The following is a 27,321-nucleotide window of genomic DNA, read 5'->3' on the forward strand; positions in this document are numbered from 1 at the left end:
GCTCCTCCAGCTGATGGTGGGCACGGGGCTGAGGGAGGGAAACAGAGCAAGGCAACACTGCCAGAGTGCCATGGTCACACTGAGGTGTTGGGGAGTTTTTACAGGTTTGATAGTAAAAGGTTTTAAAATCATAAAATTCGGGAAATAAGAAAGAAGCTGGAATTAGCGGTGCCTTTGCGCCTTCCTGGGCAGCTGCTTCCCATCCGCGCTCCTCCAGCTGATGGTGGGCACGGGGCTGAGGGAGGGAAAGAAGGCAAGGTAACACTGCCAGAGGAAGCCATGGTCACACTGAGGTGTTGGGGATTTTTTGCAGGTTTGATAGTAAAATGTTTTAAAATCATAAAATTCAAGGAATTAGAAAGAAGCTGGACTTAGTGGGGCCCTGGAAAAATGTTAAAAATAGACTCTGAAAATGTCAGGCTTATTGTTTGCCAGATTGTGTGAAATTGCACCTGTGTAAGCGGTATATGATAAATGGTATAATTGTTTGATGTGATGATTGTTTAGTAATTAAATATAATTATTGTTTAATCGTAAGAAGAATCATGAGAAACTCTGTTAGAAGTTTGAGGGGGACCACGAGGAGCCTGTGCTTGGATGAAATCTATGTATACAATAGAACAATATAAGTTTAATAATTAACATGAAAGTTATATAACAATAGAATATAAAAACATGTTCATCCTGAACCCATGTTGGGGTCAGACTTGGGTTTGTACCCTTGTGTCCTGGCATCAGAGAATAAAGAGAAGATAAAAAGGTAGTGAGTGGCCTGGCACAGGGTCCACAGGGGATTTTGTTATGGGTGGGTTATGTGGAACATAAGTGTAAATGTGAATTGATAATTGATTTTATGCTAATCTGATACATATATTCTTTCCATTAAAGGGGAGGTGGGGCTACACAGTGCAATAGTTTAAATTATTATGGCTGTCACTCACAATTATTCAATCTGTTGTATATGAATAGATTTTATAAAGAGGTTTCATTATGGGTGGGTTATGTGGAACATAAATGTAAATATGTTTATCACAGTGTATAAGCAGGAGACATTTTATAACTAAAATGCTGTTTTGACCCAGTTGAATCTGGGGTAAAAACCCATCCATTTTAAGGTGGGCAGGCCCTGGAAGGGGTTGCCCAGAGAAGCTGTGGCTGCTCTAAAAGTGTCCAAAAGACAAGGCCTGGAGCAGCCTGGGATGGTGGGAGGTGTCCCTGCCCATGGCACTGGATGGGATTCAAGGTCCCTTCCAACCCAAACCATCCATTTTGTGGTGATTTTCCTGCCATTTCCCTACATTTTGGAAGTTTTGCCAGTGTTTACTCCAGAAACAGGAGTCCCCAAGCCCTGTGGCTGCTCTGGAAACTGGCCACAGGTAACTCCTGCTGAGGGAAGTGGGTCATTAGGAACTGCTGCAAACCCCGCAAACGTGAGAAGCTGCAGGAATAATAATTAATAACAATAATGGATCCAAACTTACTTGCCCAAGGCAAAGCACTCCAGTTTCACCGTGGTTCCCTTCGCAGATGGAACAGTTTCTGGGAACTGCACTTCGATTTTGGGCTCATACTCTCCCATCACCCCTGGGAACATAAAGGAGATGCTAAGGCTTGGTTGAATTTCAGCAGTAAATTCACAAGTGTTCCCGTGCTAGCACAGAGCTGTTCTATACATCATTACTTGCCCAATTAATCCATTCATTTTAAACATGGCTTGTTCCTAACAGCCGTGGAGTGTGGGCTCTTTTCCCATTTACTGCCAGAGGAGAAGCTGAACCAACTCTCCACACCATCTGCCAAAGATTAAAATCTCTTCGTGGCTCTGTTACTTTTTGCTTTTGAATATGCAGGATTTTTGCAGGTAACTCGTGAAATAAGGGGAGCAGTAATCAGGGAGGTTCAGCATCTTCTAGAAACGGAATGTGGAACTAGCAGCCATTAGGAAAAAAGTTTGAAAATCCCTGGAGTTAACAGAGATATTTCTATTAACTTCCAGGACTTCAATGCACAGAGATCTTCTACTCCTCGGGTAATTTCTTTATTTTTTACTGCCCCAGTAAATCACGGAGCGTGGCAGCCTCTTTATGAAATTGTGTTTAAAAATTTGTGCACATAAAAAGGCCATTATACCCCTGACAAATGGCTCCATTTCCAGCCACTGCACTGTCTTAAACCCAGCACATATAATTCCACCAATAGTGATTATCAGCTAATTGATGATTGCAGTTCCAATCTCAACAGTGCAGCACTTGCTGGACGGTGGCCAAGGCAGGAGAGGAGCTGGGTCAGCCCTGGAGAATCCCAAAAATACAGAAATGAGCCTGCAGTGACACTGGGGCACGTCAGAGCTGCTGAGGTAGGCCTGTGATTGCTGACTGCTCTTGCTTTTCACACTGGATGCAAGAAAACGCTGGTTTTTTTCCTTTAGTTTTCCAGTGATGAAGCTGGAAATGCTGAGTGTGAGCTGACACCACTCCACCTCTGCTTGCTGACCTGTGCTGATGCAAGAGCAGGTTGTGTCATCTTCCAACACAGTAATTGCAAATAAATGTTCAACAAAGTAGCTCCTGCACAGCCTCAGTTGTCAAAATTAAACGCATTTATTAAAAATATGGATACTCTCCCCATATTCCTACCCTGCCTGGTACACAAAACAGGAAATCTGGGATTCCCTGGTGACATTCCAGCATTTGCAAACCATACAAACAAGAATTATGTGGCATGTCGCTCATTAGCCCTCTGCATGTTAACACTGCACCCTCCAAAAGCTCAAAATCCTCTTTTCCCAATTGGGACCTGCCAAATCTTTGCAATATTGCCTAAATGTCTCCAAAATCTCTGCTGAATATTTGCTGAGTGAGCTTCAATCAAGCCAAAAACTGCCCCGTGGTCTCCGAAGCAGCAGCTGATAGAACTTGTGGAGATATTTTCCTCCTCCTCTTCACTCACTTTTTATTTATTTTCATTTCTTTGCCTTGGGCTGGGCTTGGAGGGCTGAAATTCCAGGTGGATAAAACCCCAGTGGGGTGGGAATGTTTCCCTGGGGCTGTGGGACACCAACTGCAGCCACCACCCCATTGAGCCCTGCAGCTCTGGCCTCTCCCAGCCTCAATGAGAACTCCAACCACTGAAAAATCAGGATTTGCACCTGGAAAAATCAGGATTTGTACCTGGAAAAATCAGGATTTGCACCTGGAAAAACCACAAGGCTCCTGCTGCAATAACACCCTGCCTATCTCCATGGATTTCTACAGGGTATGAAGTGAGTCCTGCTGTCTGCTCTTTATAGCAGCAACATCAGAGCAGTTGAAACATCTCCATCCTGAATCCAAGACCATTTCCATGCAGAAAATCCTCATTTTCCCTGCTGTTCCTGGGTGATTGAACATCTGACTTAGCTGTGCAGGTGGCAGGGATGGAGGAGGAAATAAAGCACCAAAGCAGAGCCTGGTTTGTGGCTTGGAGAGCACTCCCAGTGTCAGGGCACATCAGATGCTCCATGTGTTGGCATTTCAGAGGCTTTTGTGTCTTTCTTCCAATTTCAAAGCTTAAAAACATTTTTTTTTTTTGAGCTGAAAGTCCCAGGAATTCAGGAGGAGGCTAATTTGTCTGAGGATTTGCTATGCATTTCCTGACAACACCTGTGAAATGTTGCAGTTTAATTGGCCCATACAGCTGCTGCTGATGGCAATTTTATTCCAGGACTATTTTGGTCCTTTCCCACTGTTTCTGTTTCAATCCTGGTATGGCAAATCCCACATTTTAAAGAGAAATAGGGAAGCAGCAGCTCTCAACCTGGATGGTCCCAGCAACAATTCCCTCCCCATCAGCTTAAAGCCATTTCCCCTTGTTCTACCACTGCACACCCTTGTACCAAGTTCCTCTCCACGTCTTCCAGTAGGGATTGCAAAAAAATTCCTATTATTGGAATATTAGAAAATATTATCTCAGCACTGCAATCGTCAGCATGAGGCATATTTAACCATTGCTCTTTGCCATCCATGCCAGGCTCACTGTGGACTCAGAGGGACAGATTTGCTGTGCTGTGTTTATGGGAACACAGAATTCCCTGAAAGGGAGGGCAGGTATGGAGCACAGCTGGAGAAGCAGCATCTCCATCCCTCCCAGTCCAGCTGGGACAATTCCTCATCACCAGCAGCATTTCCCACTCCATCCACAGGGATTGTGGATCTCAGCCTGACAGGCAGGAGGCTGCAGCAAGGAGACTGCGTTTTCCAAGCAAGGAATTTTTGTCAAATCCCACAAGGTGACAGTGGATCTTCTTGCAGGAGAAGTTGCTAACATTGCATTTCTATTCCTGGAACAAATGTCCCAACTGTTAGCCTTTAAACAGAGACATTTTAATTAATTTTAATTGGAAATTAACATGCAAATGTATTTTTCTTATCTGCTCCAAAATGATGACGATACAGATCAATTGTCTGTATAAATTTAGAAATCCTCTTTTGCTTTCTTCTCCCCTTTTTTGTATTATTCCACAGACCACTAATAATAGCACTAATTCTGCTGGGAAACACAGGCTGAACTAACAGTTACCGAAAAAACAAAGTGCCTTTGTTCACTTTGGGGCTGCATAAAATGAGAAAAACTGCTATGTCCAGACTCTAAAATCTATTTTGTTTCCTGTCTTTGGCCAACTCCCACTGGGTTTTTCTTTTGTAATTACTGCCTGACTCTCAGAGTCTCTCCAGCAGTGTGTCTAGCTGACTCTACCTCACTGAAAAACTGTGAGAGGGGAAAAACTCCATGTCCTGGATTGCCAAGCAAATTGTATTCTGTCTGCCATCTGCATGGCAGCTGTCTTCTGTTCAGTGGGCAGTTTTCCTTATCTCTCCCACACCCACTCCTCCCTCTGGGGAGACACCTGCTGATAACAGCTATGCAATGTCCCTGCATGGCTGATAAGAACTACAGCATCCCATTGGGAGATGTGAGCCCAGAGGGAGGAGCCAAGCATTCCTACCTGGATATAATCTGGAGACTCTGGAACACCAGCCAAGCATTCCTACCTGGATATAATCTGGAGATTCTGGAACACCAGCCAAGCATTCCCACCCGGATATAATCTGGAGATTCTGGAACACCAGCCAAGCATTCCTACCTGGATATAATCTGGAGATTCTGGAGCACCAGCATGGTTTCTGCACTGGATTTCCAGAGGAGCAGCAGCTGCCTCTTCTTCCCCTGATCTTCAGAGGCAGAGACTGCACCTTTCTCCAGGATCCCTGCTCCAGCAGAGCCACCCCTGGCACTGCAGGAGGGCTGAGCCACAATTCCAATGGGACTGCTGCCAACACCCTGACCCACAGGATGTCAGGTTGGGTTCTGACTCTGGCAGTGTTGTTCTAGTGTACTGCATTGTTTATTTTATCTTTTTATTTTCTTCCCTAGTAAAGAACTGTTATTCCTGCTTCCATATTTTTTGCCTGAGGGCCCCTTAATTTAAATTTTATACCAATTCAGAAGGAGGGGGTTTACATTCTCCATTGCAGGGGCGGCTCCTGCCTTCCTTAGCATCCACCTGGCTTTCAAACAGAAACATTTCAGCCAATTTTTACTTTCTGGGTCAAACACCTGTCTTTCCAAAACCCAAGACACTCCAACAGAAACATTTCAGCCAATTTTACTTTCTGGGTGACATCCACCCATGAAAACCCAACAAAGCCCCCCCAGAGCAGCTGGGGAGGGTCCTACCGTCGTTCCTGAGCACGAGGGGCGTGGGTGGCCCCAGGACCTTGCTGTTGGTCACGGTGTTGGTCACCACGCAGGTGTAGTTGCCCACGTCCGAGGTCTCCACCTTGGCGATGTAGAGGTTCCCGGTCTCCTGCGACACGAAGCGTCGGTTGTCCTGGTGCACAAAGGTGGGGTACTCGTTGAAGATCCAGGCGTAGGTCAGCTCTGCAAGCACATGGGACACACTGTGAGCAGGGAAAAATGAGATAGCACAGCCCAAGGAATGAGCCCCACGGCTGCTGATGCCCTGGTGGTTTTTACCATTTTATCTCTCTATGTTCACTGAGGCCAGTTTGGTTTTTGTCTTTTCTTCTTCTCTATATTCTCTGATGCCATCTTGGTTTTTACCCTTGTATCTTCTCTATACTCTCTGATGCTATTTTGGTTTACCTTCTTTTACTGTTTTACCTTATTTTCTTTTATCTATTCTCTGATATATATGTTTGGTTTTTGGTTTGGTTTTTTTATAGGCTCTGTTTTGGATTTTACCTTTTTTTACTTCATATATTCTCTGATGCTGTTTTGGTTTTTACCATTTTTCTTTCATATATTCTCTGAAGCTGTTTTGGTTTTTACCTTTTATCTTTTATATATTCCCTGATATATATATATTTGGGGTTTGTTATGGTTTTTTTTAAAATAAATTGTTTTAGTTTCTATCTTCTTCTCTTCTCTACATTCCCGGAGGCCATTTTGGTTTTTACCTTTTTTCTTTCATATATTCTCTGATGCTGTTTTGGTTTTTACCTTTTTTCTTTCATATATTCTCTGATGCCATTTTGGTTTTTACCTTTTCTTCTTTCACATATTCTCTGTATTCTCTACACATATATTTGTAGCTTTTTATCATAGCTTTGCTTCAACGCTTTCCTAGGCAGAAAGACAAAACAAATTCCAGGATCCCTGTGCTGTCCTGGCTCTCCTTAGAAACCAAGGCTGAAAATGGCTTTTTGAGACAAATTTTTGCGAACAGGGCCTGGATCTCATCTGAGGGGGGAGAATTTAGAAGGTACCAGAACTGGGGGGATTAATTCACCAGGCAGGTTCCTAATTGGGGCGTTCTTGTTAGATATGCTAATTTGCAGGATCTATAAAAATTGTACAGAAATCCTGAGCATCCTCTGCCTTTTCCACCTGCAGAATTTGTGCACTCAAGGTGCCCCTTTTATCACCCTAACTGTGTCTGGCTCATATTTTTAGGACAAGAGAAAAAGGCATCACTCCAAATGCAAATTTCCAGCTGTGGCATTTCCATTTCAGCACATGGCTCTGATATTCCTGCTACTCCTTCCACTTCATCCAGAATAAAATGCATTTCACAGGAATCTCACCTGTTTGTTGTGAACACTCCAGCCTGCCCATGCCTTTGCTTTCATCCTCCCTAATTAATTTTTTTCCCCCTTAAAGCCAGTTGTGAGGAGGATCTGCCAAGTTGTGTTATCACCCACTGGATGCTTTATTCCTCAGGAATTTCTGAATCAGCAGAAAACTGAACACTAAATTAAGCAGCTGTAATCTTCTCTGTGACTAATTAGACAGGGCTCTGTGTTTTATAAGATGTCTTTGGAAGTTATTTGAGCCATAAAGAAGAAGTGAGAGATGTTGCAGAGGCTGTGAGTGAGGTTAATGCAGTCTCACCCTGTTATATCTGCCAGAGCCAAATGCCCAAACACACTCAAAGAGCCTGAAGTGGATACAAGACTGCTGCAGTTTTCTAAGGGAACACTAATTATACTAAAAATCACATTCTTGTTTTAATACTCTAATGAGTCGTGGCTGTAATTGACCTCAGCTACCATTAGGTACTTTGGAAAATACATTCTGCCCTCATGTCCCACTGTTCCCAGCCAGGAGCAGTGCAGAGGCTGAGTGCAGCCTTTTGGCCTTTATTTATTTATTTGCAACAACAGGACTGGAAAATGCCTGCTTAGACTGTTAGAAAGGTATGATAATTCTGTTTATGAGGGAACATCTAATCATCATATTTACACATGTGCATCTCATTAGAAGGAACCTCATGCTGATGTCAAGAGGATACTCAGAACAAACAAGGTGCCACTTCCCAGCCAGCTTATTATTTTCTGCAAGTAGTTAAGTTTGTTGGTTATTTTTTTTTTAAATTTACTCTTGGTGAACAATTATCTTGCTCCTCCAGAAGCAGCAGCACCAGGCAAATAAACATCCCTGCCCTGGGATGCACAGAGGTGGTGAAATTGGAGTGACTCTTCAGTCCAAGGTTTCCACCAGAGCCCCCTGAGCTCTGCAATTCACAGAAAGTGGAAATTGTGACATTTCCTGACATGGTGTTTTCCTGAGCACAGGAAAACAATGGGGAGGGAATTTCTGGATCAATCTCTGTCCCTCCCATCCTCTCCCAGGAGGTCTCATAGGTATAATTACACCCCAGAAGGGACTCCTGCTTTCCTCCATGAGCCAATATCATTTTATTGCTAAAACCCTTCTAATTTCCAGGTTAAATATTTTCATTGTAGTCTGTGGTTCTGTGCTTGTGGGCTAATGACGCCTTTGGCTGAAGGAGTTCTCATCTCCTTGCTGGTGAGAGCCACTGAGAGCCCTTGTGCTGGCATTTTCAAGGCTTTCCTCCCCTGTAATCAATACAGGAGCTTTTCCTGGGCTCTGGTTCAGTTAAAAAGTCTGGGATAATTCTGTCACTGGAGCTGAGGGCCAGGCTGGGAGCCCTGGGCAAGCAGGGCACAGCAGGCTGGGCAAGGGGAGCAGGTCTGAGCAAAGACAGAACAAATGATGAGCTGGGATCCCTCCAAACAGAGAAACCCAGTGCAGGAGGGTCTAAAGAAGACCCATTTCTAGAGGGAAAAACATTGAAATCCTCCCAAAGCCACCTTGAAACTCTGTTAATTTGGCTGCATAAAAGTGAGGAACACAGTTAAGGTCTGAAGGTGCAGCTCTGCCTTCTTATCAACGCCAGAGAAATCCAACTGCCCAAATGACACAGAATTGCATGTTAGGAGCAGTCTGTTATTACTATATAAATTTAAAGATATTTAAAATAGATTATAATATAATATTTAAGAGTTGGAAGCCCTGGGTAAGCAGGCACAGGAGGCTGGGCAAGAGGAGCAGGTCTGATCAAAGACAGGAACAAATGATGAGCTGGGATCCCTCCAAAATGAGGAACCCAGTGCAGGGGAGACTAAAGGAGACCCATTTCTAGAGGGAAAAACATTGGAATCCCCCCAAAGCCACCTTCAAACTTTCAATTTGGAACACAGTAAAGGTCTGAAGGTGCAGCTCTGCCTTCCTATCAGTGCCAGAGAGATCCAGCTGGCCAAACGACACAGAACTGACATTAGGAGCAGTCCATTATTGCTATATAAAATTTAAAACTGGCTTTTTCTTTCTCTCTCCCTGTCCCAAACCCCATGGGACTGATGGAGCATGGAGCCCAGGGAGCAGCACAGGCTGGAGCATCTCAGAGTGCTCGTGCTTTTGCAGCAACATGTAAATAAACACTCCCTCCCAGAGCCTTTCATTTCCTGAGAGATCCTGGTGCAATATTTATGGCTCCTCCAAGCTGAGGGCTCCTTTTGATAAGGTCTGCCTCTCTAATTGCTCTGCAGGTGACAGGCAGCTCACACCCCACAGGCAATTTGTACCTCCTGAGCAAACAGACACTGCAAACACAGCTGGGCTGGCTCCTGCTGGTGGGAAGGGTTCCCAAAGTCACCAACACGGAGCCTTGGAGCTCAAGGAACCAGCAAAAGGGCAATCCATGGTTCTCTAATCACACATGTGCCTCTGGTTCCTTAAAGAATACATTACAAACTTCTCCTGTCTAATTTGGGGCCCTTTCCATGTGATTTTTGCCTATTTTCCCACGTTTTCATTTCCCCTTTAAAGCAGATCTGTCATTAATCTCCATAATCTACAGTTTACAAATTTTCTGTAATTTTTAAAGTGTTGGGATTTGTTACCTTCAACTCACTTCTCCTGTCTAGAGTTTCAGGATACATTACAGTCATGAGAAAAAGTTCTGACTACTGGGACCTGCCATTTGCCTTTCACAACCCTCTCACAAACCTCTCATAACCCTCTCACAAACCTCTCAAATCTTTCCCCACACTTCACATTTTGTTTTCATGCAAAGGATTTTCACACCTGTAATGCTTCTCTCTCTACTTCTGGGTTATGTTCTCTACTTTCCTCCCCCAGATTCTTTTTGCTGCAGGTACCTGTTTCTGAGTTCTTTCAACCTTGTTTTACTCAAATTCAGTTTTGGAGTTTTGGTTCAACTTCAGCTGTCTATTTACCCTTGAGCAGTTTATAGCTATGGTGTATTTGAGGTTTTAGTAAAGATCTAAAGATCTCTCAAACACAGAATATTACCCAATTTCTGAGCTGTATTTGCTGTTTTTAAGGGAAAGGAGAAACTCCACGAGCTGCAATCCCAGAGCAGACCCAGGACATGTTGTAACCTTATTTTTCTTCATTTCCATTATCTACTCTCTAATGAAAACTGCACAGAAATTCTGAGTAATTATTAACTTAGGTCTGTGCTTTGCCAAAATCACATTTCTCTGCTTGCCCCCCCATATTTTGCTTCTGCCTTTAAGGAGAAGAAACTCTTCTTGATTTTTAACATTTTTTTTAAAGTCTCTTCCATAAAGTCAGGGCTGCCACTTAAAAAGGTCTCTGTGGCTATTATGGGAAAAGCTATTAAAATATCAAGATTATGGCAGCCATAAAGGTGAGGAGAAGGATGAAATTTTGGGATCACCATTAGCCAAAAACTGGGGGTCATTTATCATTTTCAATAAGAACAGTGTGAGTACAATACACTATTATTTTTATAGGCTTTGTTGAAAGTTACAGAGTTTAATCCAATCTTCAGTGATTGCTGTAACTCCTACCTTATCACCCACTCTGCCACTCACAACCTGGACAGGTGGGAACTGATTTTCAGTGGAAAACAGAAGGTTTTCTGTCAATCATGATGCACTAAAATAATGTTTCATTACACATGGCAAAAGAAAAACATGAAATTAAGGAAATTATGAAATTCTCCCTTTAAACTGCCCCAAACTACCCAAACTATGACTGAAATATTAATTAGAGACATTTTGAAAGGAGAGGTGAGGCTCATCCCTTGCTATAAATAATTTAGATTCAGATGTAGTGAACACAGCTTGGAGTGTTTGGTTGACACGTCCCTTGATCATGCATTTTTGTAAAATTATGGCTGTTTAATTTTTTTTTTAATTAATTTTTTTTTTTTTTTTACAAAATGCACTTCTGTAAAATTATGTCCGCTTTAATTTTTTTTTTCGAAATTCATTTTTTTTTTTTCCAGGATGGGAAGTGCTGAAGTTTTCATGTCTGTTTTACTCCCTGCCATTCCCAGACAGAGCCAACAGCAGCAGTGGAGTTTTTCCTGGAGAGAAGCTGCTCCCTCAACCATTGCAGTGCAGGTGATCATAGGAGGATTCTGCACTTTGCTTTTAGGTGATTTGGCACCGACAAATCCCTTGGCTCTGGCTGTGTTCCTGTGCCAAACACTCCCACCTGTTGATTTTTTAATATATCCAAATGCTATAATATCATTTTGTTGTACAACCCCCATCCATACCCACTGTTGTTGTATAAACTTCATAGAAAAGTGATTTTTGGTGGATAATTTGCAAACTGCTGGGTTGTTTTTTTTTGTTTTTTTTTTGCTCTGATTGCTCCCATTCCTTGGTGTTCAAACTGCTCATAAGTGAAGTTACAGCAAATTTGGGCAAAGCTGAAGCTGAACTGATTATCTGCTGAGTGTCCTGTGAACCTGAGCTGTATTCTCAATTTGCTTATTAAAATCTGCCAACTGCTTGTAGGGGATACTCATCATTCAAATTCCATAATTGCCAATTCCATAATTGCAAAGTTCATAATTGCAAATTTCGCTGTGATTTGATTGAGCAATCAGCACCCATAGCCCCGTGAATCACAAAATCACAATTTTGAATCACAAAATGTGAGCAGGAGAGAAGGCTCCAAGTGCCTCCAGCCCCTGGCAAAGCACCCTGGAGAAAGGGAAAAAGGGAATTATCCAGGAAACACAAACCCCTGGCACAACTCTCTGCAATTCCTGGAGCTTGGAACATTTTTCTCTTTCACAGTTTTATTTTAATGTTAAAGCTACATGAATTATGCACCGCCTCTTTTTTTAATTTTTTTTTTTTTTTTACAGACACTTCCATTGCTCTGCCTGCACCACTGGATCAATTTTTTATCTTCCAGTCTTAAATAATTGCAGAACAATTTAAGGAAATCGGCCAGGACAAAAATATCACCTGGTAATTCTCCCTCTGAGTCTGAGCTCTGCTGCCCAGCTACACCACAGCTCTGGGCCTCCAACGCAGGTTTTAATAAAAAGAATGATAAATAATGAACAAGATTAATCTAAAGTTAATAAAACACGTTTGGATGAACCCTCAGCTATGCCAAATCTGAGGATACAGTTACTCAGCAGCCAGGCAACAGAGAAATGTGCTGTCAGAAGTTTATAAGAACAAGACAAATGCACAAAATCACCCAATTTTTCTCATTCTCACAGCAGTTTTCAGTGCTGTGTTTGCCTCCCAGCCCCTGGACTGCCCAGCTCTGGGTAATTAAAAGGACAGGAGGTGTTCATTACCTGAAGCCTAATCAATATCCCCGTATCTGCTGCATCTCCAGCCTGTGATGTCAAAGGCAGTGAAATATTTGGGTGCACACAGCTGGCCTGGCTTATCTCTCCCAATCTCAATCACGATTGCACTGAGCCAACCTGAACCCAAAGGGAGGGAAATCAACACAAATCTTTATCTGTGCTGAATAGAAAACATCACGAGATGAGGTCCTGCACTGGGATTTGCTCCAGTGAAACACCAAAATTATTCCAACAGCATCTGGGGGCACTGACACCCTCCCATCGACACAGCCTGGCTCAATGGGGAGAAACCTGACGGGTTTTGTCTGAAAAGCTTTTCAGGCTTGTCTTACAGGCATTTCCAGCCAGTCTGGCCTGGAAGGAAAAGCCACCCACAACACCAAGCTGTGTTTGTCCCATTCCCTGGTACCTCCTGGGAATGGGAGCCAGGACTGGATTTGATGCCACTCCCAAGCCCTTCTGGTTATAACTGAGGATTCTGGGGTCAGGCTCGCCCCAGCAGGGATCAGCTGGGTGATTCTCTCTCTCTCTAAGTTCATTTCAATGAGGAAATTCTGGTAATACAAAAGGAATAATGGCTTGATAAGGTCCAGAGAGTGGCATCAACATCCTTGCAGAGAAACACTCATTTCACCTGACAGGCAGAGAGAAATCACCCCTGTGCCACATGGAAACAGGAGAAACCAGACAGAGAAAAGGATAAAAAGGAGCCTGGGCTGAAGCTGCTAATTACTTGTAAACAATCACCAAAAGAGAATAAAAACATGGAAAGCTGGGCATGTGCACAAGGGGTGCCTACACTGAACTGAACTCCTGCTCTGCGTTTGTGCTGTGAGAGATTCAGTCACTGCTGATATTCTCCAGCTTGTGTTACATAAACTGCTCCCCACACCACCTGAAGGAATGACTCACAGATTTAATCCATCACTTTGCTTTCTGGTTAAAGTCACAGAGAGTTAGCCTAAAAATCCTTTTCTGTGTGTGCACTAGCTTCAGAAAAGCTAAAGGTCCCTGGGCTTGTTTTAAAACATATTTCAATGTGACCTAGCTAATCCTCTAATACCAGCTTTCACTACCTTTGATCTGTAGTTGTAAGAGATTAGATCAAACCTCTTAAAAAAAAAATAAAGCTGGTTGCAGAGGAATTTTCTTACTGCAATGAATTAAAATTATGACCCTCCCAAGGCTGAAATATCTGCCCAAACAGCCTGAGGGGGGCATGGCCTGCAGGGCCCTTGCCTGTAGCACACAGGAAAAAACCATTCTCCTCACTTATTTGATAGATAATCAGCGTTCAGTGTCATAATAAAGTCATATCTTTGATATCTAGCAGCTGAAAACATCATCATGGTTGCACATTTGTTATATTTAAACACATCATGAGGTAACAGAAAACGCCCGAACCAATTCTCCCATTGATTTTTTTCAACAATAAAATATCAGCCCCATGGGAATGGGGGCTCCCACAGCCAGGACTGAACAAAGCAGAATGTGCACCCAGGGGTGTGGAACCCCAAATCTGACACACCAGTGCTGTGTTTGTGCCACCGGGCCCATTCTGCAGCCCTGGCTGCCCCTGAGGGCTGTGCAGAGCTGGATGTGGAGGGAAAGGGTTGGCAGAGCCTGGGAGCAGCACTCTGATCTCTAATTTAGCTCATAAAGACATCACAAGATGTTACAGCTCCCAATAAATGCTATTGACTGGGTTCTGTCAGACACATTTCACTCATCTTTAGCCAAACCCTGCCAGCCCTACCCCCTCTCAGTCCCATTTCAATCTTCATTTAGTGCTGACTGCAGCCAAACAGGGAATAACCCACACCACTGGCTCGCAGATGATTTCTTTTTAAAGATGTCACGAGCTGTCACTGATAAATAAAAAAATCCATTAACGCCGTGTTCCTCATTATTTCCCTGCTCCCAAGGTCTTTGGTGGAGGGCTGAGCCTCTTCCCTTCCAGTTCCCCACCCCAGACCCCTCCTGTGTCCTTGCCACCCACCTGGGGCACATAAAGGGAATTCTGGGGGGGCTGACTCTGCAGGTGACAAGTGACAGCTGAAAATCTGCCTGGTTTTGACCCAGCCCCTATTTTTGCCCCTAAAAATTCAGCTGAAATGAGGCAGATCCCACTCACCACCTCAGGCGCCTCAATGAGTGTAAATCTGTGATGAGCTTGGCGTTTGTGCTGTAAGAAATATTTGTATTTTCATAAATCTCTCGATTAAGAGAGCTCTGTGTGTTCCCTGTGCTGTCAGAAATATCAAGCCAAAGCACTCCCAAATTAGAGGAGAATTTATCCTTATCCTTCATCCTCAAATATGTTGATAAACTTGTGCACAAACTGAATCAGCAGTTTTACAGAAAGGATTATGTCAGATTAATTTTAATCTAATCCATTTCTATCTCCAGAGAAGCTTTTTACTTCTTGCTTTTAATAATTTAAACGGTGACTGTGGCAGAGCATAAAAAATAAATGATAGGAGATGCACTTTAAATGGAAGTTACCATTCTCAATCACTTTTTATTTAAATGAGAGTTTCATATGCCTGATTTTAAGTTTAATGAACCCCATTCTTGCTGAACTGTAATAATCTCCATCACATGGAGCCAGACACAGATGAATTACAGAAACCCAGGGTGTGACCCACCTACTCCTTGTTATGGAAGGAGACACCTGGAGGGAAATTTGGGCTGAATTTTGAGGGATTTTTGGCAGAAATGGTGCCAGGATGCTCAGATGCAGCTTTCAGGAGAAAAACTGCAGGAATTGGAAGCTTTGGGAAGTTGTTTTCTTGATCTTGGCCTGAGATCAATCACTCAGAGGCCTTTTGAGCTCAGCTGTTCATGCTCTGCAAAACACTTTGAGGGTGCTGACACTTCAGACATGGGAATTTTCCTGCTTTTGGGGACATGGGAGTGGCAGTCACTGTTAAAGGGAAAACCGGTGACATTCAGGTATTTCTGCGTCTTTTGCCATCCTCATGGTCTCCTCCATCTCCCAGACATCTCCAGCACTAATCCTGCATTCCCTCCTGGAATTTCCTCATCCTCCTGCTGGAATTTCATTATTCCCATTCCAGGAAAGTCAGCTGTGAGCTGTGCAGACCCAGCTGATAGGACACCACCCTGCTGGGGCATTTTCCTGTTTTGGGGACATGGGAGTGGCAGTCACTGTTAAAGGGAAAACTGGTGACAGGTTCAGGTATTTTTCTGCCTCCTCTGCCCTCCTCCATCTCCCACACATCTCCAGCACTAATCCTGCATTCCCTCGTGGAATTTCCTCATCCTCCTGCTGGAATTTCATTGTTCCCATTCCAGGAAAGTCAACTGTGGGTTGTGGAGCCCCAGCTCATGGGACACCACCCTGCTGGGGCATTTTCCTGTTTGTTTGGGCACTGAGCCTCCCCTCTGTCCCTCCCTGCATCCTCCAAGCAGAATTATCCATGGAAAACAAGGTTTAACAAATGCCCCACAACCCAGGCAGGTTTGCAGCCCCTCCTGATGCTCCAACACCAACCCAACACCACAAATCCATCAAATCCATCACTGACCATCCCTATTATAAAAATATTTCCCTTTTTCTTTGCTTTTGCCAGCCCCAAGGGAGAGTTTACCTGCTCAGATTTTCCCTCCGGCTTTGGGAGTGATCCATGACAGGCTGCCCAGCAGCCCTGCAGCCTCCTGACAAATAGCTGAGCCCACTTCCAACCAGCTTAGCAGATTTTTTGCTTGGTTTCCTGGAGAAATGGAACTTTTACAGCCACGGTGCCCACCCATGTGTGCGAGGCTCCTCTCTAAATTAGCTTCTCACTAATTGGAACCAAATCTGACCAAGCAGCAAAGGCTTCCAAAGACATTAAGGCAGCAGAGAAAGAGGGGAAACTATCAATCCTCTAATAAGGAGTAACAGGGGCAGCTCAGCCCTTTGACATCCTGCCTGGCAAGGGGGAACTGGGAATAGAGATTCTGTAAAATTCACATTTCTCACAAGCTCTGGGCATCCCACACTGAAATAAACAGGAAAAAAAAGGCTGAATGTAAAGGTTGCTGTAGTGGAGTGAGGACATTAAATGCTGCCATGCTCCATTTGCTGACCATGGTATAAAAATGCCTGATAATTGCCTTTTTCCTCCTGCACTCCTGATTTTCCCAGGTTTGCTGCCCTTCCTCGTTGCACTGCCTGGTGGGGGCTGTACAAACATGGGACATGATTTGTGGGATGGATTATTTACAGGACAAGCCCCCCAAAACCATTCATCCCACTAGAGGCCATCAGCCACCCCAACAGCCCAAAGATCCTCACTGTCCCCAGAACATGAAGTGTCCATCATCCCTTTAAAACAATAATAATAATAATAAAAAGAGAGAAAAAGCAAGAGGACAATGAGCAGCCACTAATGATTGCTGTGCCCAGGGGTGGGTTTAGCAGCACTGGAATCTGTAAAATGCTTTTCTAAGGATTTCTGCAAACACCTTTGGTGTCCACACTTCACTCCTGCCCGTGCAGCATGAAAGGCTGGGATTGAGATGGGATCAGAATTGCCATCTCCTCTGACAAATGCTAAAATTTAGTTAGTTCTACTTGATTAAGCTGTGCAACGGAACTAAAAGTTTTCCTGGGTACCATCAGGGAAAGAAAGGCAGGAGAGAATGAGAAAACCTGAATGCATCCAATCTGTGAAAAGGTGTGGGAATAATTCTCTGTCAACAGCTCAGCTCAGACACAGATGTGTTCCCATCCATGGCTGGGTTTCCATCAGGAGCGATGGCATCAGATAGGAAAGAATTATGGGAACAACTGAGCTTTAATGAATCTCCTCCTCTTCGGGAAAATGGAATTTTCCAAGTGCATTGAGAACATGGGCACCGCAGAGACAGAAATCTGATTTTCCTTGAAATCCTGCCTTTGTTCACTCAAGGGGACAGAGCTCCCCAGGAAGGTCAGAAAGGAGCAGAGGGACAAAGAGTGTGAGGAACTGAGGCTCAGAGAGAGGAATTGTTGGGGGATTCAGTTCCAGGGTCAGAAGGAACCTTTGAGGATGTGTCTGCAGGAGAAGACAAATCCTACAGAGCACCAGCGAGTTCCCAGCTGAGCACTTTGCTATCTAAACACGCCATCAGCTGGCTGATTCCTTGCCCAGATTTCTGAGCTGGATTGGGAGTGAGAACAGATGTGCTCCAGCTGTGGTGAGTGGGGGAATGGGCAGAGCCCAGAGCAGGACACACCACCAGGGACAGCAGCGAGAACGCAGAATTCAAATAACCCAGTAATTGAGAGATCATTTCCAGCAGCCCTCAGTGTGCACTCAGCATTTCCCACAGCACTTGCAGAGCTCCATCTCCACAGGCTGCTCCCACGGGGGCTGCAAGGCAAATGTCATGAGAACATGGTTATAGATCTTTCCAAAGATGAACCACGAGAAACTCACAGGAGAGGGGGAGAGGAATCCTAAAGACAAGTTCATTTATCTTCCCAGAGAAGGGAGGGGAAGGGTTTCCAGCCCTGTTTGTTCTGCATGAGGAAGGGTGTGCTACCAGCCTGTCAAGTAGATAATCCTTTCCAAGGCTGTATTTTTTTAGCCTCTGGACTCACAACGAAATGCCAGGGATGCTAGGAGGAATTTGAAAACTGTTGTTGTTAAAATATTAACTAACCCTGCCCTGACTATCAAATAAATCTAATGAAAGTGGCAGCTAAATGACTCAGCTCCCACAAAGTTAAATGAAAAGAACTATTTGGCACAAAAGAATATTTTATCTTAAAATTTGGGGATAAAGTTAAAAGGACAGTGACCTCCAATACTTCCCAGGCATATCCCCTTTGGAACACAACTTAGATTCAGAGCCTGAGAAACACAAGTGTTTGCTTTGGATTTTGGAGCTTTTTGTTTGTTTGTTTCAATTAAGTTTATCTCAACAAGAAATGGATCTTGCCAAATTTGATTAACAACACCGACAAAAGCAAACAAGGAAAGGTGTTCCCCCCTGCAGAGCTCCTCAGAAGGAAAATATTTCCACAAAGAGCTTAGCTTGAACACTACTGCACACTTTGAAAAGGTTTATGGCTTCTAAATGCCTTAAAAATGCAACAGAAATAAACAGAGAAGAAGAAATAAAGTCATTTTTGGTGATATTTTCCCTGTTTTGGCTCAAAATTCTCCAGATGGTCAAGGAAGGGGATCCTTCCCCTCTGCTCTGCTCTTGTGACAGCTCAAGGGCAGGGTTAGGTGGGATGTTGGGATGGAATTGTTCCCTGGGAGGGAGGAATTGTCTCCTGGGAGCACCTGGGACAGTGGGAGGTGTCCCTGCCATGGCTCTGGATGGGCCGTTCCCACCCAAACCATTCTGTGAGACAATGGGTGATCTCACAGGGCTCTGAAAATACAAAGCAGGAGACATCTGACACCCAGATTCTGACTTCTGACACCCAGATTCTAGAATTCTGGTATCCAAATTCTAGAAGTCACCCTAAGACAGGCTGAGGGACCTAAATGAGACTCAACAAAGAAGTCGCAGCAACTCTCTGATGCCCCTCCAGTGTCCAAACCCATTTCTGTGACTCCATCACTGGCACTGCCCAGTTCATGCTGTGGCCATGATGGGCCCCTGGTGTTCTGCACAAAACCAAAGCCAAATTTGAGCTCCACACAGACTTTCAGGATTTTTGAGTTTCCTCTTGTCCACTCAAACCCCACCAGCAGCTCATCATGCTGTCACCCAGGCCCCAGTGCCATGTTCCCAGAGCAGTATTTACTCTTCAGTGATTTCTTCTGTGGGGTTTCAGGGCAGAATGCTTGACACAAGACCATTGTTGGGCTTTTGATTAAACAAGCTGCAGAAATAACGAGGGAACGCCCTTCACAGGCAGGGTAATTATCTCAGAAAAACCCTAACAACCAAGGCAGGCTTCTACCAGTCCTTTAGGAACAAATGCAGAAGGCAAAAAAAAATAGGAGAGGAAAAGAACTGGAACTTCTAAGGCAAAAAAAAAATAGGAGAGGAAAAGAACTGGAACTTCTAGCAGACAAAGGGGTCATCAGTACAGCAGGACTGGCCTCGGGGGGTGGGAATCCAGTGCTGCAAGCGCGGCAGAAGCAAATGTTTGATTTGCATTCATTGCGCTCTCCAGCCCCGCCGGTTCCCGAGCTGCAGATGAACATTTGTTTTCCAAACCTCCAGCACTCAGCGTGCACTCCATCAGAGGAGGCCATCACATCATTATGCTGCTTAACAGAATGCACCAGCACGAGGCAGCGACCTGACAAACAGCGGCTCCCGCCGCACGGAGCGCGAGTTCCGTCTCCGTCGGGGTCTGGGGGGAGCTCGCATCCATGGGCCTGAATTTCCAGCTCATTTCCAACCAAAAACTGGGACAGTGCACGGCAATGCCCGATTGTTCTGTGCGAGCTGTACACACACAGCCCATTTGTTGGGGCTGAAAGGACGTGTTCATCATTTGGACTCATTTTCGGGATGAATTTCCTGTAATGCTGGAACAGTAGGAAGCTCTTTATTGAGCATCATTAACAAGAAAAAAATAGAAAGAAAGCCTCAACAACTAATGTATGTAGGCCAACATAACTTCACTTTTAGCTGACAGCTCCTCAGAAATGGATATTTCCAAGTGGCAAAGTATTAGAGCCACAGATGAAAGGTTAATGGTCTGGATGCTGATCAGTGTTTTTTTAATAAAGTCACAATTTTTAAGCCGAAGACAACCAGTGACACAATGGCTGACAGAAAATAATTCCCTTCCCATTTACTGTTTTTCTTTTCCCAAATCTCAGCACCTGGCCAGGATGTTTTTTTTCAGGCTTCTACTATTCCAGTGAATACCCTCATCAGCAAAGCAATGGCAATTCTCAGATTGAACAGTTTTGATTTTTTAATTTTTTTTTCAGATTTCATTTTCAATGCACATATGAAACTAAGGTTAAAAAAAAAAAAGTGTATTTTTTCCCACAATTAGTCCTATGTTTCAGCAGTGGTCACTAATGCCATCAGGCACTTTGTGCAAGGATGATGAACCTGGGTTCGCTGCCCTAATCAGATTCTAAAATAAGTAATTGCATTTTCTCCCCTTATTACCACTCGTGGTTCCAATGAGCTGGGTTGTTTTTCACTTTGGAGCTGAGGAGGTTTGTCCTGTTTCACCACAGCATCAAACCCTGGCAGTGTTACCATCAGCCTAACAGCACATGGTCCAGGGGGCAATTTCCATCCAGCTGATGAGGCCAGACAGACCTCAAAGCAGGATTGCAAATCTCTTTAAAAGGGCCACAGATCTGTGGGAGATGTTGTGCTGTTCTGACAGAGTGAGCAGCCCCTGATGAAGGAGCCAGCTGCAGAGGCTGGTGTGGGTCCTGGTGGGGAGGGACACACATGGAGCTTGTCAGGCACACCAAGAATTCCAGCAGGAATTCTCACACTCCCTCTCCAACACATTTCAAACAGAGCAGTGAAACACACACGCTCAGGAAGCCACAAACTGGCACAATTAAAATAAGTTTGTGCTAAACTAAAAGAATTTTTTGGTATTTTCTAAACATTCATACTGCCCTCTTTGAAGCCAACAGCACCCTGTGAGATCTGGACACATCCTGAGTACCCAGGACACAAAAAATAGTGACAGCAGTGTTTGAAAAAGAGAAAATAATGAAAAGATGATGCACAAAAGTGGCTCTGCCAGGAAGTTCAACTTTTTAACAGGTGTCAACTTTTTAGCAGGTGTTTTAGTAGGTGTCTCACACCCAGGCCACAAAATAGAAAGGCTGAGCAAGAAGGTCTCGGTCACACATTCAGGATATGAAGACATTGCTTCAGTTTCCATCTCTGCAGTTTACACTCAGAAGTTTCTCTCTGAAGTTTACACTCAGGTCCATAAAATGCTCTTTCTCTGCATTTGTCCCCCACTGGAGCTTCCCCAGGCACCAGAACCCCCTCAGCCAGGGTGGCCCTGCCACCACCCTGTCCTTGCACGTGACTGCTCCAAACTCCCTGAAACCCCTGAGAATTCCCTTCTCTGAGAAAGAAAACCCCACGGTTCACTGAAACCAAGAGGAGGAGAGCTCCTTACCTCCAGAGTGGGGCGGGGGCCCACAGAGCAGCACCATGCCCTGGCCCTGGCGGACGGACACCGTGCTCCTCGTCCTGGTCTTGAAGTTCTCAAGGTCTGCCAGCAGAGAAAGGGCTCGGTTAGAGGCTGGTCACCAAAGGAAGATGGTGAAATAAAGCAAATATCAGCGTGGAGGGTGGGCTGGGGGGATCTGGGGGGAATGTGAGGCAGCAGGAGGCTGAGGAGCATCAACAGAAGGATCAGGAAATGCCTTGCCCAGGCTGGAAAGGAGAAGGTGCTGGTTCACCCACAGAAAGGAGAAAACCCAGCACCTGTAAGGCTGGTGGAGGTTTGCTGTATGAATTTAGGAGGAATTACTGCCTTGAATGAGCAATTCCATCCCCAGGCAGGCTGCTGCCCTCGCTGCTGCTGCCCTCCCATCCCACGTGTGCAGACCCTTCCCTCCTGCACCAGCTGCACGTGAGGCCACAGAAGTGCTTTAATTAAATTAAATTAAATTCCTCCTTCCACCTGTCTCTTTTCCCTCTCCTCAGGGCCCGTGCACTGCAAAAATACAACTCCCCCTGCTCTCCCTGCACACTGAATGCAGGAGTGAAGAGAGGAGGTGACTCTGAGCTCGGAGTGCCACCAGGATTGTCACCAGCAGCTGCTTCGTGGGAGAACCACGACATGGAATCACTCTGGCAGCCTCTGATCCTTTACACTTTCCTGCATTTCAATTCTCATTTTTTTCCCCCCCTTGTTTCCAGTGTAGCTGAGCCTTGGTTTGGTAATTACAAACCTGTTGTCAGTGCAGTTGGGAACCAGAGGAAACACTGAGGTGATAAATATTTATCAGCAGGAGCTGGTAGGAGCATCATTATGAGGTTACAAGGATGGAAAACTGAGCCTTGATTTTTATCCTCTCTCAAAAATGTTTTCTGCACACATACTTAAAAACATTTAAATAAATAAAATCCAAAGTTGTCACTGCTTCATTTCCCTTTTTAGGAAAGAAGCCTTTATGGGCCTTTCTCTGTTTCTTTTCTGGCTTAGGACAAAATAAGAACAGGAAAATAAATTATCAATTAGAGAGATATAATCCTTCATTCCTAAATTCTATAAAATTTGCAAGATTTTCGGGATTTTTAAAATTTTTAGGTTTTTTTACATGAAGCACTGTAACATTTCTCTGGCCACCTGCCAGTGCACAGATTTTGATGTATTTTGACTGCACACAGGCACAAGGCTGGATCCCATCCTCTCTGAGGACAGCTGCAGGAGGAGGAACAGCCTCAAGCCCAAAGAATGCCTGCAGGAATAAATGTGCTGTTTTCTACATCAATATTGACAAGGAAAGGATTGCTACCAGGAAAAGCAGACTCTGCTTGGATGAACATGTAGGAAATGCTGCAAGGATGGTCAAAATCAGCAGATAAAGCAGAGTATTCATCACTCCTGCACTGCACACCATCAGGCTTTGGGAGCCAGCCCTGCAAAGCCTCATGCAAGCACTTCAAATCTGCCTCTGAGTAAAATAACAAGATTAGGATAATTATAAGAAAGGCTAATGCCTCATCAAGGCCATCAGGCTGATTGTGCTTTCTGAAGGCCAAAGGTTTGTTTTTACAACACCTAAATTGGAATGAACAATGATATAATGAAGATTTTATTACTGAGGAAATCAAGGAAAGCTTCATTTGGGATCCACCTTGCAATCTTTGAGCTGCAGAGAGGAGGGCTCAGCCTCATGGTGGCAACACCATCGAGTTCCACCTCACTTTGTCCCCAAATCTACAAACCCTGGGTAGCAGAGGAGGACTTTTGTTCTAATTTGCCCATAAAACCAACTTCATGGTGACAACACCATTGAGTCCATCAACTTCATGGTGACAACACCATCCAGTTACATCTCACTGTGTCCCCAAACCTAAAAACCCTGGGTAACAGAGGAGGATTTCTGTTCTTATTTGCCCATAAAAAACCCAATCTCAACAAACAAACCCAGCAGATTAAAAGGAAAAACTGAGATACTAACACTTGCAATCCAGGAGATCAATGTGCTGCCAACAATTCTCACAACACCAACCAAGGGCTCCAGTGAGCACAGAAAAATATTGTGTGAGCTCCAGTAACCCCAGCATTAGAGAAGGATTAGTAATTAGCAATTAGTAATGATTTCAGGAGGAGAATACAACAGGGGGTGTAAGGGGAATGCAGACAGGTTATTGTGAGTAACAGCTACTCACACCTCATTTAATGAATGACTTAAGGTGCCTCTAAACACTTTCTGGACAGTATCAATTCTAAATCAAGCTGAACAGGCCCACAGAAGCAGAAAGATGCATGTATTATTTAATTTCAGCTGGATGTGTTCAAAAGCAGCTGCATGACTTTGGGAAAGTCACTTCGGCTCTCGGTGGCAAAGTTTGCACATCTCTGAGGACAAGTCCTTCAGCTGTGTCCCTCAGAAGAGGTTTAATTAGCTAATATTTGCACAGAGCCCTGACATCTGTCCCTGCAGTGCACTGGAGTGCAATGCACACAGCAACACCCAGCCTTGATGGGGCTCTGCTGCCATAATGAGGTTTTTCTGTGAAACTCTGCCACGACTTGGGCAGCGATGCCACAGATCCCCAAAAATGCTCCCAAGCCCAGGAGGAGCTGTCAGCCCACCAGCTCCTCCCTTTGGGCAGGGTGTCATTGTGTGCAATGAGCTGTTGTGGGGTTTAATGAAAGCTAAAGCAACCTGAAATGATCCACAGCCCCTCAAGGCTGGGTAGTTTGTCTCAGTAAATGGCATTTGGAAACTTTAATCAAACCCATATGGCTTTGCACAGCAACAATTACCCAAGTTGTCCAGAGTAATGAAAGACTTCCCCAAATTTTGCCTACAAAAATCAGTCTTTATAGCAAAGAAGATTCAATTATGAGCAAAACAAAAGGAGCTGCAGCCTTTTCTCCTTTTTTAGTACCTACTTGGGTTTGAGCTTTATGAAATGTGGTCATTCTTTTTCTAAGGCAAGCAAAGTTTTAAAGAAATATTCCCCAGATGGCATTGAAGGATGGGCAAACAAGCAAGGTCACATCAGCTCCTGCTGATGGGGTCAGTGTAAAATTTGATATCAGATTTCTGTATTTGCACCCCTCATCGTTTCCAGCTCCACTGATTGTCTCAGTGGTGAGAATTCCACCCCAGCAGAGCAGCTACAGAGCCCTCTCAGTTCCCATGGCTGGATGCAACAACATCAGAAATGATGGAAATAACAGAAATGATGGGAATAAAAGAAATAATAGGAATAAGAGAAAGAATGGGAATAGCAGAAAGAATGGGAATAGAAATAATGGGAATGACAGAAATAATGGAAATAACAGAAAGAATGGGAATAACAAAGAATGGGAACAACAGAAATCATGGGAATAAATAAGAGAAATTATGGGAATAACAGGAATAATGGGAATGACAGAAATAATGGGAATAACAGAAATAATGGGAATAACAAGAATAATGGGAATAACAGAAAATATGGAAATAACAAGAATTATGGGAATAACAGAAATTATGGGAATGAATAACAGAAATGATGGGAATAACAGATATAACGGGAATAACAGAAATGATGGGGATAACAGAAATTATGGAAATGACAGAATTAATGGGAATAACAGACTTAATGGGAATAAGAGAATTCCTGAACTCAGCACGCCCCAGGACCCCAACTGCAACACCACGAGTTCCCTCAGGAGCCTGCCAGTCTCAGGGCACTGGGGATGTGACAGAGATCCCTATTTTTTGTGAAAGCTGAGCTCTGTTTTGCTGCCTTTGTTTGCCCCAGGAGCCTTTCCACGCTTTGCTTTGATTTTTTCCCACACGTGCCTATTTTTAGAACACAAAATGCTTCGTAATTACAGCGGTGCTGCAATTAGGAGAGACCCCTCTGTGCAAGAGCTATTAAAAAGCACCCAAAAAATATTACAGAAAATGAGATGAAGAGTCAATGATGCAAATTGGTGGTGGCAGGTGTCTGCATGTCCTTTGGAAAGCCAATTTCTGTGAGTGTATCATGTGGGAGGCAGCTCTGCTGTGCAGAGCCTTGAGTGACACGCTGTCAAAAACTCACCATTAGTGAGCCCTTTGTCATTGCAGTTCAGGGTTTTTTTTCCTAATGATTAGAAAAGCAGTGTCAGTGCTATTTTCACCTATTATTCCTGTTTAACTGGTATGAAACGACTTCTGCTTTTGCTCTGTTCCAACAGAAACGTACACACATCAATCACTGCTTCATACATCAGTGGGTTTTAATTGCCAAAGAAAAGCAGGGCTAATAGGCTTAGAAAAATAAAAAATGTTAGTGGGTTTTACTTCAAAGTTTTGGTCTGGAGAGTTTTATAAAGCAAATTTGATCACACATCGTTGATATCACTCAGTTGATGGGAACAGCAAGGAGCCCCCAGAGCAGAGGAGCTGCAGCCCTGGGGATCATTATTCCTACAAAATGAGATACCCAATGCACCTGGGCAGGCAGAACACAGAGTTTGTGCCCAGGGAGGGAGGAGGGTGGGTGACACCCACACATCTCTGCATCCAGCTGGGAATTGCTGGGATTTAGCACTGCCTCAGTGCCATTCCCACTGTACTAAAAATAAAGCTTGGGTTAAGGAACTCCTACTTTCAGTTAGATGAGCAACAAATCCTTGGATCAGCACTTCAGGAGTTCTTTCAGCCTGTCTGTATTTTATGGGGGTTGGTATTTCACCCTTGAGACTTGGCTGTACTTTGAGCACAGGAAAATAGAATGGTTAAAAATGATTGATAATTTAGGAACTGATAAATTAGAAAGCTAACCCACACTCATTGGCAATTTTGAGTATTCTGGAGTGGACAAAACAACACCTTTAATAATATTAAATTAATTTTAAAGCACCCACAGAATAGGAAATAATGATATAGGTAAGGAGTGATTACCTTTCTTACATGTGAAATGCCCAATCCCCTTGGGTACCCAGCGACAGCCCAAACACCCAGAGCCAATTTTTAAGCATGACTTAAAGAGATTTGCAGATCATAATGGGCTTTGCCTTCTCAAACCCCTTCTATAATTTTAAAATAATCCCAGGAATCTAAAATTTAGGGTGATGTTTAAGGTCATATCCAGGAATAATTGAAGATTATTCCTTTTATTAAAGAGCACACCATCCCAAGGGAATCTGATTTGGCTGGCAGTGACATCTCCAACACAAAAAACTGATGGGAGGATTGGTCAAATCCCCCTGGTTCCGACTGAGCAAAGAAGCTCCATCCAGATATCCTCGGGGACATTTGGGTGCCCTTTCCTGAATTATTCTCATCATGTTTGCAAACTCTCTATGTGCAAGAGATCCCAGGTTCATGGAGAAAACTCACAGCCAGGTGGGCAGGGGAGGCATTGGCAACATCGTCCCACTCCACTGGCTGCAAACTGTGGGAATTTAAAATATTTAAGAAAAAAATTAAAATAAAAACCTATAAATATAAATGGAGGAAAGGAAAGGAAAGGAAAGGAAAGGAAAGGAAAGGAAAGGAAAGGAAAGGAAAGGAAAGGAAAGGAAAGGAAAGGAAAGGAAAAAGAAGAAAGGAAGGAAAGGGAACAGGAAAAAGGAAGGAAAGGGAACAGGAAAAAGGAAGGCAAGGAAAAAGGAAAAAGGAAAAAGAAAAAGGAAAAAGGAAAAAGGAAATAGGAAAAAGGAAAGGATTGATTTGCCTGCTGATATTTAGTGCCCCACCATCCCAAACTCTGTCTCTCTAACACTGCACCAGGTTTTCAGAGCTGGGTTTCTGCCGTCCCCCTCCCCAGCTCACAGAGAT

At 44.0% G+C, this 27,321-nt stretch overlaps 2 protein-coding genes across 5 annotated transcripts in view; one reads left to right on the top strand and one right to left on the bottom strand.

Annotated features, from left to right (window-relative positions):
• Positions 1–27,321, top strand: part of CRBN (cereblon) — a 270,605-nt gene that overhangs the window by 124,340 nt on the left and 118,944 nt on the right. The window lies entirely within an intron of this gene.
• The window catches only part of LOC128939891 (contactin-4), a 268,549-nt gene that overhangs the window by 64,600 nt on the left and 176,628 nt on the right, over positions 1–27,321 (bottom strand). Inside the window, exons 6-8 of the mRNA XM_054281113.1 lie at positions 21,498–21,593; positions 5,716–5,919; positions 1,482–1,584 (exon numbers count right to left, since the gene is read on the bottom strand). Of these exons, the coding sequence (XP_054137088.1) occupies positions 1,482–1,584; positions 5,716–5,919; positions 21,498–21,593 (403 nt within the window). The remainder of the gene's footprint in view (positions 1–1,481; positions 1,585–5,715; positions 5,920–21,497; positions 21,594–27,321) is intronic.

This window comes from Melozone crissalis, unplaced genomic scaffold, assembly GCF_028551555.1.
Source record: "Melozone crissalis strain CALT ecotype California unplaced genomic scaffold, PUWL_Pcris_2 ptg000029l_1, whole genome shotgun sequence".
Lineage (NCBI taxonomy): Eukaryota > Metazoa > Chordata > Aves > Passeriformes > Passerellidae > Melozone > Melozone crissalis.